Source organism: Perognathus longimembris, chromosome 24, assembly GCF_023159225.1.
Source record: "Perognathus longimembris pacificus isolate PPM17 chromosome 24, ASM2315922v1, whole genome shotgun sequence".
Lineage (NCBI taxonomy): Eukaryota > Metazoa > Chordata > Mammalia > Rodentia > Heteromyidae > Perognathus > Perognathus longimembris.
Window position 1 is genome coordinate 18712424 of NC_063184.1, and position 11789 is coordinate 18724212.

At 45.3% G+C, this 11789-nt stretch overlaps 1 protein-coding gene across 2 annotated transcripts in view; it reads right to left on the reverse strand.

Annotated features, from left to right (window-relative positions):
- Dapp1 (dual adaptor of phosphotyrosine and 3-phosphoinositides 1) overlaps positions 1 to 8827 on the reverse strand; it is a 37615-nt gene extending 28788 nt beyond the window's left edge. For both annotated transcript variants that reach the window (XM_048333484.1, XM_048333483.1), the window contains exons 1-2: positions 8681 to 8827; positions 192 to 314 (exon numbers count right to left, since the gene is read on the reverse strand). In XM_048333484.1, the coding sequence (XP_048189441.1) occupies positions 192 to 314; positions 8681 to 8781 (224 nt within the window). In that variant the 5' untranslated portion in view covers positions 8782 to 8827. The remainder of the gene's footprint in view (positions 1 to 191; positions 315 to 8680) is intronic.
- Between the last annotated feature and the right edge of the window lie 2962 nt (positions 8828 to 11789).

An 11789-nucleotide genomic window follows, 5' to 3' on the forward strand; every position in this document is an offset into this window, starting at 1 on the left:
CATGCTCATCAGTCAAATAAGAGATTGAGATGGAAGAACATTCTCCATCTCTTTCAGTTCTCACATTTTTTAAAAGCAGTTAGTGGATGAAATCCTTTAGCCTGCTAGCCCCACAACAAACCAGGGAGTTTTGATCTGGGAATCTGAGGGATGGTAAAGTGAAGTGTGGAATTGACTCTAAAACGCCCCACCTGACAGAGAGAGAGTACTGCCCAGAATTCTCGCCGCTGTCCCTCAGAAGGTAGCTTCCGTCACGTCCATTAGAGAGGAGGAGAGCCTCAGCCGCATGCCGCGTAAGGTTGCCATGATACCATCTGAAATAGAAACAGCAAGACATTTTTACTAAGGGCAAAGCAAGATGATTCCTCCTTCAGTGGGGTTTCCTTTCAGACACGCCCCAGCAATAGTTCCCTCCATGACTAGGCCACAGACCATACATTTAGCCCCAAGGTCAGGACAGGGAGACCCCTAGGTGAAGTTGAAGTGGTAGTGTTAGAGTTATGGCTGAACTCCACCAGGAAAATTCACATCTGAAATCATCACACCCCTCCCCCAATACTATAAAATGGGACCTGATTTGGAGATAACGTCAAGGTTAAAAGAAATCATTAGGGTGGGCTCAATCCAAGACAACCAGTATCTTCTTATAAAGGGGAGACATTTAAGACAGACTCCCTACACAGGGAGAAAACCATGAGGATGTGAAGATGGTCACCACAAAGCCAAGGAGAGGTTTGGGAGGTTCCTCCGCTCCTCAGGAGTGACCAGTTCTTTCAGGCCTCTGGGACAGTGAGATAATAGATGTCCATTGGTTAAGCCACACCCTCTGTGTGGTACTTTGTAAAGCACCTCAGGAAACTAAGAGTGTTGCTTTGTAGGTAGAAAAAGGTTTAAAAGTCTAATTCAAAATAGTCATAGGATTAGGCTTTGAAGCCAGGTGCTGGTGACTCATCCTAGCTACTCTGAGGATCATGGTTTGAAGCCCTGGCAGAAAAGTCTGCAAAATGCCTGACTTGATGTGTAGCTCAAGTGATAGAGTACCCTGTCATGAGCTAAAAAGCCACGCCTGTTACTGGCACAACATATAAGGAAAGAAGATAAATAAAAAGCATCGATCCATGTTCTCTGTTTATTTTAGTCTCCTACAATTTGTTTGCAAGTTTGGGACCATTTCATGGGGACACCATTGTGCTATCATACTAAAATGCAGAGTTGTGGATGAGTTGGCTTCCTTGCTGGCTGCAAGGAATCTGACGTTTCATAGTGAACACAGGCCCACCAAATGCTGCTCCAAACTGACCATTATGTGAAGAGTGGGGAGAGGCCCAAGGAAAATCAAATTGGTGTGTGTGTGTGTGTGTGTGTGTGTGTGTGTGTGTGTGTGTGCGTATTAGAGAAGGTATGTTTAAAATATCTGGGCAATTCAGAAAGGAGACATAGTGAAAAAAGGTGAGTTTTTTTTTTTTTCCCACCTACACCCTTAAGCCCCAGTTTCCCTGTTTCTCCAGAAGACAACAGTGATAATCACATTCCTGCATTTCCCCCTGAGAGAAAGCCTGTCCATCAGGTTACTGTCCCCTCACTTCTAATTCTATAGGCATTCTGAGAGCATTAATTCTAAGAGCTTAATTCTAAAATGAATTGGGCCTTCTTTGATCTTTCTTGCTTCCTCCTAATGACAAGTTCTTTCTAGTGACAGGTATTTTACAAGATTTTGAAGCAGCACCTCCTTGTAGTGTAATTCCTCTTTGTGGGGGGAGGGCAGAGATATCTTTATTTTGTATTAGAAATATAGTTCATGGATGAAAGGTAAGTGAAGATTCAGCTAAAGAAAAACCAGGAGAGAAGAATTCTGTAGGAGTGAGAGATCAGGATAAACTTGTTCTGAGAGTCTGAGGAATGAGGCCAGAACTTCTGGAAGGCAGAAACAGAGAGGTCGAGATAGAGTCACAGATTCCAGCACAGGGTTTCATGAAGAGTCAGAGATAAGAAAGTCAAACACCTTGTAGACAGAGAGACAGCTAGGAATGGTTCGGCAAGACTCAGAAGGCTGAATGTGTTTGAGGGAATGGAAAGAACAGGATGAAAACACACAGAGACTCACAGAGCCCACTTGAAGATGGCTCAGCAGACCCAGGAAAGTCTGAGACTTGGAAAGTCCCGAGGGACACAGCCACTGACTTGAGGGAGGAGTGTATATTGTATCTCACACAAGTCCTTCCACTCAGTCCCCATAGCATCTGGTGCAACACAGCAACCAAAAAACAAACAAAATCCTTCATTGCTTCCCACTGGTTGGGGGCATAGAATGCTTGCCTTGGACTAGAGAAAAAAGTTTGTGTGTGCATAAGAACTTGAGGATGACTAGACTAGCAAGACGTGGATCTAAACCCCAAGTTTTGCTCAAGAGGAATGGAATCAAATGGATTCTGTGCTCACTCTGATTGCTCTTATACCCTGTCTGTCATAAAATGCTAATTGGAGCTTTTCTTTGGACTGTAATTGCTATTGATGACCTACTATTGAGGGGAGAAGGAAAGAATCCAGACTTGGGGGAAACATGAAAATATAGGCAGATCTTCCTTCTATGGGCTGAAGCATATGGCCTTAACCCCTTAGTGCATCAGAACTGACAGTCTGCAGTCCTCAAATTGTCTCCAAAGCTCTGACATGATCTTGTGAGTCAAGTCAACCATAAGTATACAAGCTACTGCTGGTGGGTCAGGAAAGTGGAAAGAGTAACACAAAATCAAATGGCTTTAGAAATTTACAGTGGTAAAGCCAAGAACAAATTATAGGGCACATGTTAGACAACATTGGATAATCACTTGAGTCTTTAAAAATACCCTGGATTCCCGATTGAGAATGTGGCTTAGTAGTAGAGTGCTTGCCTAGCATGCATGAAGCCATGGGTTCCATTTCTCAGTACCACATAAACAGAAAAAGCTAGAAGCAGTGCTGTGGCTCAAGTGGTAGAGTGCTAGCCTTGAGCAAAAGAAACTCAGGGATAATGCCCAGGCTCTGAGTTCAAGCCCCAGGACTGGCAAAAAAAAAAAAAAAATGCCCAGGATTCCACTTCGAAAGAAATGCACCAAGTAGCAAAATTCATTTTAGGTAGTAGAACATGATTGACAGTTTTGGGGGGTGCTTTACTTCCTTGATTTTTAAGAATTAATGTACAGTACTATAATTTTGAGTATTTTGAATAATTTCAGATGTACAGGAAGATTGTATAATGCCTAAAACCAAAGAATGTTTGTACTTTAAGTAGATTAATCTCAACCTTTCGCCATATTTTTTCTTCATGTAGCTTTCAATGAACATATTTAAAATATATCAGAGATACGATGATCATAGAACCTTACATAATTCAACATGTGTCCCTAAAACCTAACATTTGCTTACATAATGATCATACTTGTATCAAAATAAATTAAATGATGGCTCTCACATGTTTTTAAAGGCATAGATATTTTGAAACAATACAGAAAAGGGGCGGGCACTTGTGGGCAGAGCTTCAGGAGGAGAAGCAGAAAGTGCAGCCAGTTAAAGTCTCCAAGCTCAATGGCCACAAGCAAGATGGGGTGGGGTGGGTGGATTGGTGTCAGACAAGACCCAGCAGGGAATGGAAATAAACATAGGTCCCCAGAGTACCACCCCATCCTTCATAGCCATTACTAGGAGACAGAAATTAACCCAGGCTTTATAAACTGGTTTGGTTATGAACATAGAAGTGTATGATGAAATCCAGGAAAAGCCATGGATTCTTCCAGAACAGGCAGACTGCCCAGAAGGGCCCGAGGGGCTGGGGAGTGGTGAGGCTACATGGATTCTGTTTCCTAAGCCATCCTGTTTTGCTACTTTTACTCCTTAACTCCTCCCATTGTTTGTTTGTTTTTTGCCTTTCTGTATAAAATGTCCTCTTTTCTAAGTTGAGCAGACAAAACTCACATTAGGGGTTGAGAACATGGCTTAGCGGCAGTGTTTACCTTATATGCATGAAGCCCTGGGTTCAATTCCTCAGCACCACATATACAGAAGTGGCGCTGTGGCTTAAGTGGTAGAGTGCTAGCCTTGAGCAAAAAGAAGCCGGGGACAGTGCTCAGGTCCTGAGTTCAAGCCCCAGGACTGGCAAACAAAACAAAACAAAAGAAAAACTCACATTAGTTCCAAGGCCAGTGACCTCCTTCCTTCCTGAGACAAGCCTTGTGTCTCTCTCCACTCCCTGCAGACATTTCTTCCTTATTTCCATATCCCCACATGGCCTTGCATAATGTCCTTCAACCGGTGGATTTATGAATGAATGGAAGAGATAGGAATGCGGTGCAGCATCTCCACCCAATAGGGGGGGAAAATAGGACAGTTTTCCACTTGTAAGCAGAAAGAGGCCACCCACAGGAGGAACAGAACAACACAACCGAGGAGGAAACAAACTCCCTTGAGCCCGGTGCACTCGATACACGCAATCTGCTGGCCACAAGAGTCACTGTCCAATCACCACCCACTTCAAGAATCCAGAAATGAGGGCTGGGAATATGGCCTAGTGGCAAGAGTGCTTGCCTCCTACACGTGAAGCTCTTGGTTCGATTCCCCAGCACCACATATATGGAAAATGGCCAAGAAGGGGCGCTGTGGCTCAGGTGGCAGAGTGCTAGCCTTGAGCAAAAAGAAGCCAGGGATGGTACTCAGGCCCTGAGTCCAAGGCCCAGGACTGGCCAAAAAAAAAAAAAGAATCCAGAAATGAGCATGCACGTGGAGGAGACAGAAGGTTTTCTGCTCCACTCAGTGTGTGACCTCTGTAAAACACTTTAAACTTTTCCCTTAAACTTTCTAATTCTCCCAACCTGCTTAATTCTTTCCCTTGTCCAGAAGTGAATTTGTCTACAACATTTACTAAAAGTCTCATGCAGTAGGATATGGGCGGGGCTCTGTGTACACCTGTCCTAGGCGCAGAACACACAGCCTTGTATGAGAAACCTGGTTGGTTTAGTAATCACAGAACTTCCTTTTCTTCCCTCTGTTCACACAAGCACTAACAAGTTGCACTTGTTGAATAAAAAGACAGAAGTTTGAAAACTAGGAAGTTACTTAAACACGTGGGCTCTGGATAGGAGGGTGTACCAACATGTAAACCTGGTGTGCGGCTAGAGCCCCTTTGCTGCATCTCCCATCTGCTCGAGTGAGCACAGGCCGAAGCCAGTGCCCTGCTGGTATTAGAAGGTAGGCTTCTGAGCTGGGGTCTCTACTCAGCAGCAGTGCAACATGGGAAGTGCACTAACTCTAAGGTCAGCTCTGCTGCTAGGATGTCTATGAACTGGGCCACATCCTTGACTAGCCTCCCTCGCTGCATCTATGAAATAAGAGTACCAGCAGTCCTCACGGAGGGTGAGGTTGGGAAAGGAAATGGCACACTGCATGGGATGGCACCGTGTGGTGCAGAGTGGGTGGGAAGTAAATAACCTCTCGCAGCAGAAAGGCCGCCTGGCTTGGGAAATAAGGATCCACTTTGGACCCAGGTATTCTGAGTCTTCAAGGAGCCCCATTTCTCCACTCTTGAGTCTCCTATGTTGAGCTGGACCATGGATGTTTTTGGAAGAACAGAGCTGCTCATGTGGTAGAGGTCTCTCTGAGCAAGCATTTATTCCCTCAGTCAGCAAGCCATCAGCAGAAGGCTAATCTTGCTCACTACCTGCTCAGTATGACAGAACTAACAGAGGCCTTGTTCTGCTTTGGGGGTTTTGTTTTTGTTTTCACCAGTCATGGGCCTTGAACTCAGGGCCTGAGCACTGTCCCTGGCTTCTTTTTGCTCAAGGCTAGCACTTTACCACTTGAGCCAGAGTGCCACTTCTGGCCATTTTCTGTATATGTGGTGCTGAAGAATTGAACCCAGGGCTTCATGTATAGGAGGCAAGCACTCTTGCCACTAGGCCATATTCCCAGCCCCAGAAGACTTGTTCTTTTGAAGATTAGCTGGACCATTAAATATGTGTATAAAAGTTCCCAGGTCTCTGATCTACTTTTTTTTTTTTACACATGTGGACATTAAGAGACTTTAAAAAAAGCAATCAATTTCTCACTTGAGGGAATGTCTGAGTAGAAAATTAAACATTTAATTTAAAAATAGCCAAAATCATTTTTACCATGTCCCTTTTGTGTCTGTAGCTACATATAACTATACGGTTCCCACATTTTCTTGGGTATAACAATTCTTTTGGTGTTCCCCCAAAGAACTGCTGGGGTTTTGAGTAATTAGCAGTTCTGGACCAGTTTCTTACTTATATGATGTCTCTAGTACTTATTTGTTGTTTTCTTATCCTTCTCTGCAATGGCATTTTGTTTATATTTGGGGTAACAAAAATCAGCTTGAATTCTAGTACTTAAAGCTATATGATGGAGAATTTGCATAGGTAGGCGCTGCTCTGAGGCTGGAAAGGTACTGATGGAGGCATAAGCTGTAAGGAGAGTTGCTGAGGGCTTTTCCTGGCAGCCGGACACTAAAGCTCAAGGAATGCTTAGAAAAGAATTCAACAGCAGCCTTTCTTTTCTTTTGCATCCCAAGCTGGTTCTGGGGAAGGAGGCCATAGTCGTTCTAGTATTGCTGGGTCAGTTACAGAACACTCTGCCTGTCTTTACCCTTGTCTTTGCTGACATCTTCACTTATTGCTTCCAGTTGCCATGCCAACTGCATCCTCTCTTCTTGTTTCCTGTTCCTTTGGTCCAGCTGTGCCTTACTAACCTGTAACTGGGAGCTCATCAGGAACCGTTATTCTGAAAATCTACCCCTGAAACAGAATTCCTCCATATCATCCCTATCTGTATGGACAGGAGAAACCTTCCTGGTTCCCCATGGCTCTCTCATAGCTCCCAACTCTTGTCCTCCTGGATGTAAAGTATCTAGGGGCCGTGAGGTAGCCAATCTTGTGTTGCTTTGGGTGGCACACCTCTCCCTTCCCCCCCAGGATGGCTCAGGATTTGTTACAAATAGCACTGGACAAAGTAGATCCACCCAAGATGGCTGCCCTGTGCCACAAGCAGGCCTTGTAGATACTGCAGGGATAAGTAAGGTACCTCCTCCACTGTCCATCACCCTTTTCAACTCCTGCAGCCTGGCCATCTCTGGTATCCATATCTCCTCCTTAAAGGAGCAAAGTGTGAACACCCAGAGCTTCTCAGCCCTGGCCACCCCCACCCTGCTCCTCTCGGCACCAAGTGTGAAGCCAAGCTACCAAGATGGTTTTATTTCTGCTTTGCTTTGGGGGCACATTGATGCACTGAGGATATAAGATATGACCTTGCACTTTCTTTCTCTTGTAAACGAGGCATAGAAATAATTCGAGCTGTTTCATTTTAGTGACTAATAGTTCTGAGTGATAGATTTGCTATATATAGTTCAAGGTCTAAGGATTACACATTGCAGAGCCTGAAGGAGAAAAGAAATCAAAGAACCAATACTTTTTCAAATTTAACCAAATTTAAAGTAGCTTCCCCTATCTATAAAAGAACGAACATGAGAACTTACCTATTTAAATAAGCCACCGAAGTAATATAGACGTAAGCCATGAGACAGTGAGCATGGTGGTTGACACCTGTAATCCCAGCTACCAAAGCTGAGATTAGCTTTCATGGATGTGTGACATATAAGCAAGGCTTTCATACCTGGTAGGTGCTATTTTCATTTTGCTTGTTCTTTTCTTTTTTAATTGTATTTTGTCTTTTTTTTCTTTTTTGATACTTGGAGTTGAACCCAGGATGTTGCACTTGCTAGGCAAGTGTTTTGCCAAGGATCTGGTTTTCCTCTTTTGTAAGAAGATGGTAGCAGGGCCTATGCCATTGGGTTGTGAAGTTTGATAGCTAAGGATCCAGATCAAAGATCTAAGTTTCACCTAACTGGAAACACCGTTCACTGTTGCTAACCCAGCCTTGTAGGGGGTGTATGGCAGAGTTTAAGTGAAAGGGTTGATTTCTCTAGGAAATTCCCTTCTTATCTTGTGTAATCTTGCTTCTTTTGCTAAATATCCTGATGGGTTGTAACATCAAGATCCCTTTTTCAAGGCAAGATTCTGATGGTGCCACTCACCTAAACTCACTGGAGGCACAAGTTTGATCCTGTTCCTGCATTGTTGGTCTTTAAAAGGTTCAAAGCTGTCCCAGCACAGAAGCACACACAATACACACAGGATAAACACCCCCTCCCCCACACACAGACATACACATACACACCGGAGAACCGGACTGCTGCAGAAACTTCCTCATTCTCTCTCTTTTGAAAAAGTCCCTCTCACTGCAGAGCAGGCTTTGTGTTTATGGTACCAGCAACACCACCTCCCTGTCAACAGGGCAATCATTGGAACTCTTCCCCAACCAGAGCAAGAGCAAAGAAACCAAGCTACAGGACTCGAATGTCCCAGCTCTGTCCCTATTCCAGAAGCACGTTCAGCAGTGAATTGTAGCCACATTTGCTCCACCTACCCAGAAAACTCACCTGTGCTTCTTACAATGAATTAGCTCCCCTCGCTCCCCACAAAGGAAGATATCTCACAGACACAAATGACCAGGCTGGAAGATCAGGATAGACAAGAGAGTATCAGGATGGAAAGGCTGGCCATAATCACAGATGAAAAGTGAACTGCCCGTTACATCCATCCAAAAAGCATTTTGTAAAAGAGATCAGCTTTCTTACCCCAAGTCTTGGAGCAGCTCAGCGTCCCCATCCGATCTGCTCCACAAATCTGAGGGATCCTGAGCACTCATCTTTCTTTCTAGAAGTTCTGCTCTGCCCATTCGCACCCTTCAAGTCTGTCAGCTGAGCCCTCACCAGATGCTGTGGGAAGAGCTCCCATCTGCCTCCTACTGAGACAGGAGCCCGCTGGGGCTGAGTCTCCAGCCAGCAAGGAAATGAAACTGATTACCCCGCCCACTGAGAGCCACCCTGGCCTCCGGCACTGGCACGAGCGTGCTGTCAGTCAGGAAGTATGCAACTGAAGATAGGCTCCTCTAACACCCACCGGGCATCACCATCAAGCAGTTTCGGGCAAGAGACACAGGAGAGACTGCGCACCTGAAATCCTGCTATTGGCTCCAACCCTTCCTACGAGGCCAAAGCATAGCTTTTCTAGTGTTCCCAACCTGGGGTTGGTAGAGGAGGGTCTGTGAGCTTTCACCCTTCAAGAAGCGTCAGGATAGACACCCTCAGAGTTGGTAAAGAAAGCAGAGTCCCACTTGGTCCTGCATTTGGTTTGGGGCATTGTCTCAGTTTTTCTGCATCACTACCCAAGTTTTCCAACATGCCCTGGATGCTCAGGTTGGACACAATTATTTGGCCCACCATGGAGGAAGAGCTTGGTGAAAGAAGGGAGGAAATGTAGAGAGTAGAGGTCATCTTGGGGCAAGCCTATCCAATGAGGCAGTTCACTGGGATTCTGTCCTAATGGCTGTTCAGATTCATGCTTGAAGAATCACATCTGCCTGAAAGTCCCCAAGGGAAACTGACTTGGTCCTTGGGAAGTAAAGCAAAGTGCCCCAGTGTGTACCTGCAGGGAAGAATGTGCATCTGTCTGGTTGCTCTCTCTCCCCTACTCCCTTTCTTCCTTTCTCTTCTCCTTCCTCCCTCCACCCTCCCCTCCTTCCCCTTCTTTCTCTTTCTATATACCTAGACAAGTTAGGATTCCTAGGATGCTATATAAGTTGGCATCAGGAAGAATTTGTTAGGATATAGGCTTTCAGGGGTTCCCTGAGTGGCAAAGCTTGAGCTGGGGCCAAGCTACTGGACACCACAACAGCACAGTGGGTCCTAGGAGACTCAGATTGTTGCTGGAGGTCACTCTGTTCCTACCATCCTTTGGTTCTTTACTGTCTTCCCTCAGACCTCTACTTGCTCCCCTTTGGTTTGGGAGACCCTGGCTTGCTCTAGTTGTGTGTGAGAAATTTCTGAGTGCTGAGACACCGCCAGCAGGAAGTACACCCTGACAGCACACCCATAGCTGATGGCAAAAGCAGTTCAAGTTCTTTTGGCAGGTGGGGTTTTGCAGAGCAGAGCGGTTGGGGGGGGGGTTGGTGGTGGAAATGCCAGGGTTCAGGCAGCAGCGATAGCAGAACCGCTGTGCACCAGATTTCCTGTTCTTTTTCTGTAGCCCCCAGTTCAGTGTGTTAGTATCTATTTCGTTCCCGTTTTAGCAAATTCTGGTTTTACTTTTGCTTCACTTTTTTTTGGTGAGGGCGAGGAAAAAAGTAGCAGAATTTGCTACGATGACCTTCCCCCACCCGCTGTATCATCTTTCTACACCTGTTGCCTTCTCCTGTGATGTCATCCTTTCATGTGTCACACTTTCCCAGTCACCCCATCCTTCCTATTAGATCATCGAGGTGTCATTTTTTATTAAAGAGACAACAGGTTCTGTTTTCAAATACCTTCCCAATTCACCTCTTACAAAGGCGTACAATGGAGTTAGGAGAGATAGACGAGAACAGTAGAAGGGGTGATAGTGGTCAAGATGTCTTCAATCTGCCATAACTGACACGCTGAATTGAAATCCCTTTGTACAACTACTTAAAGATACTTTATTTACTTTACTTACTTATTTCTTATTGGCGACTAACCCCAATGGTGGTGGCACAGGAGGCCCAGGCTTTGGGGGGTGAGGCCACGAGGATGGGGCCTTTATAAATGGGGGTCAGTGCCCTTGGAAAAAGGACTAAAGAGAGCATTCATCCCTCTTTCCACCAGGCGAGGCTATAGTGCAGAACTGTCAGGCTATGACCTGAGAGAGGGCTCTCATCAGCATCAGACCACGTTGTCCCCTGACCTTGGCCTTGGAGACTCTAGAATTGAGAGACCTAGTCAAAGACACATAGTAAGAACAGCTTGAATGGCTGAAGACCACGGTTTCCTGGAAGACTTCAAATCCTGGAAATCCAAGCCCAGCTGACCCAGGCTGTGAACTCCTAGATGCTCAGTAAAGGTGAACTGTAATCACTAAGATATAAAATGGCAGTCAAGGGGAGACGCCCATATGCAGATGAGTATCCAAGAGGTGGTGAGGAGAGGCCCTGGGGGCCTAGGTGGGTCACAAGTGATCACGGGTCTCTGTTGTACCTGGCCACCCTACTCTTGACAGATGCATTAAGTCCTGTTTCCTTACTTGCCCCCTATCTTGTGTCAGAAGGCTCACTTGTGTTATTTTCTTTTACTCTCATCCCCCCTCTCCAAATAGCAGCACAATCGGACATCTGTGCAAAGAAAGAGAAGCAGAGGAATTGGGTAGAAAGACCACCAGATTGTATTCTAAGAGAGTCAGTGCCAGGGATTGAACTCAAGGCGTTGTGCTCTCACTTGGCTTTTTTTTTTTTCCCCTCTCTCACAGTTAATGTCTAGTGTTTTGCTGGTTAATTGGAGATGAAATCATGTGGACTTTCTTACCTGGGCTGGCTTCAAGCTGAGCTCCTCAGATAACAGCTTTCTAGTAGCTAGGACTACAGGTGTGGGCCACTGGTACCTAAACTCATAAATCTCTGTGTGTGTATGTGTATGTATATATACATGCCTATGTATATATACACGCATATACATACACACATATAGAATCTATATACATACATATGTATCTCTTTATACATTTATATATAATCAATCTATATCATTTCAGGGGGGCAGCAGACTGGCTCCTTCTCAGATTAGTTAGGGAGGGCAGAGGCGGGCTCCATCTTCACTAAGATCTCCCCACCCTATCTGCTAGAATCCAGGGAAGATTCCCCCTGGCTGTGAACAATAGAACCCCCCCCTCCAAATCCTA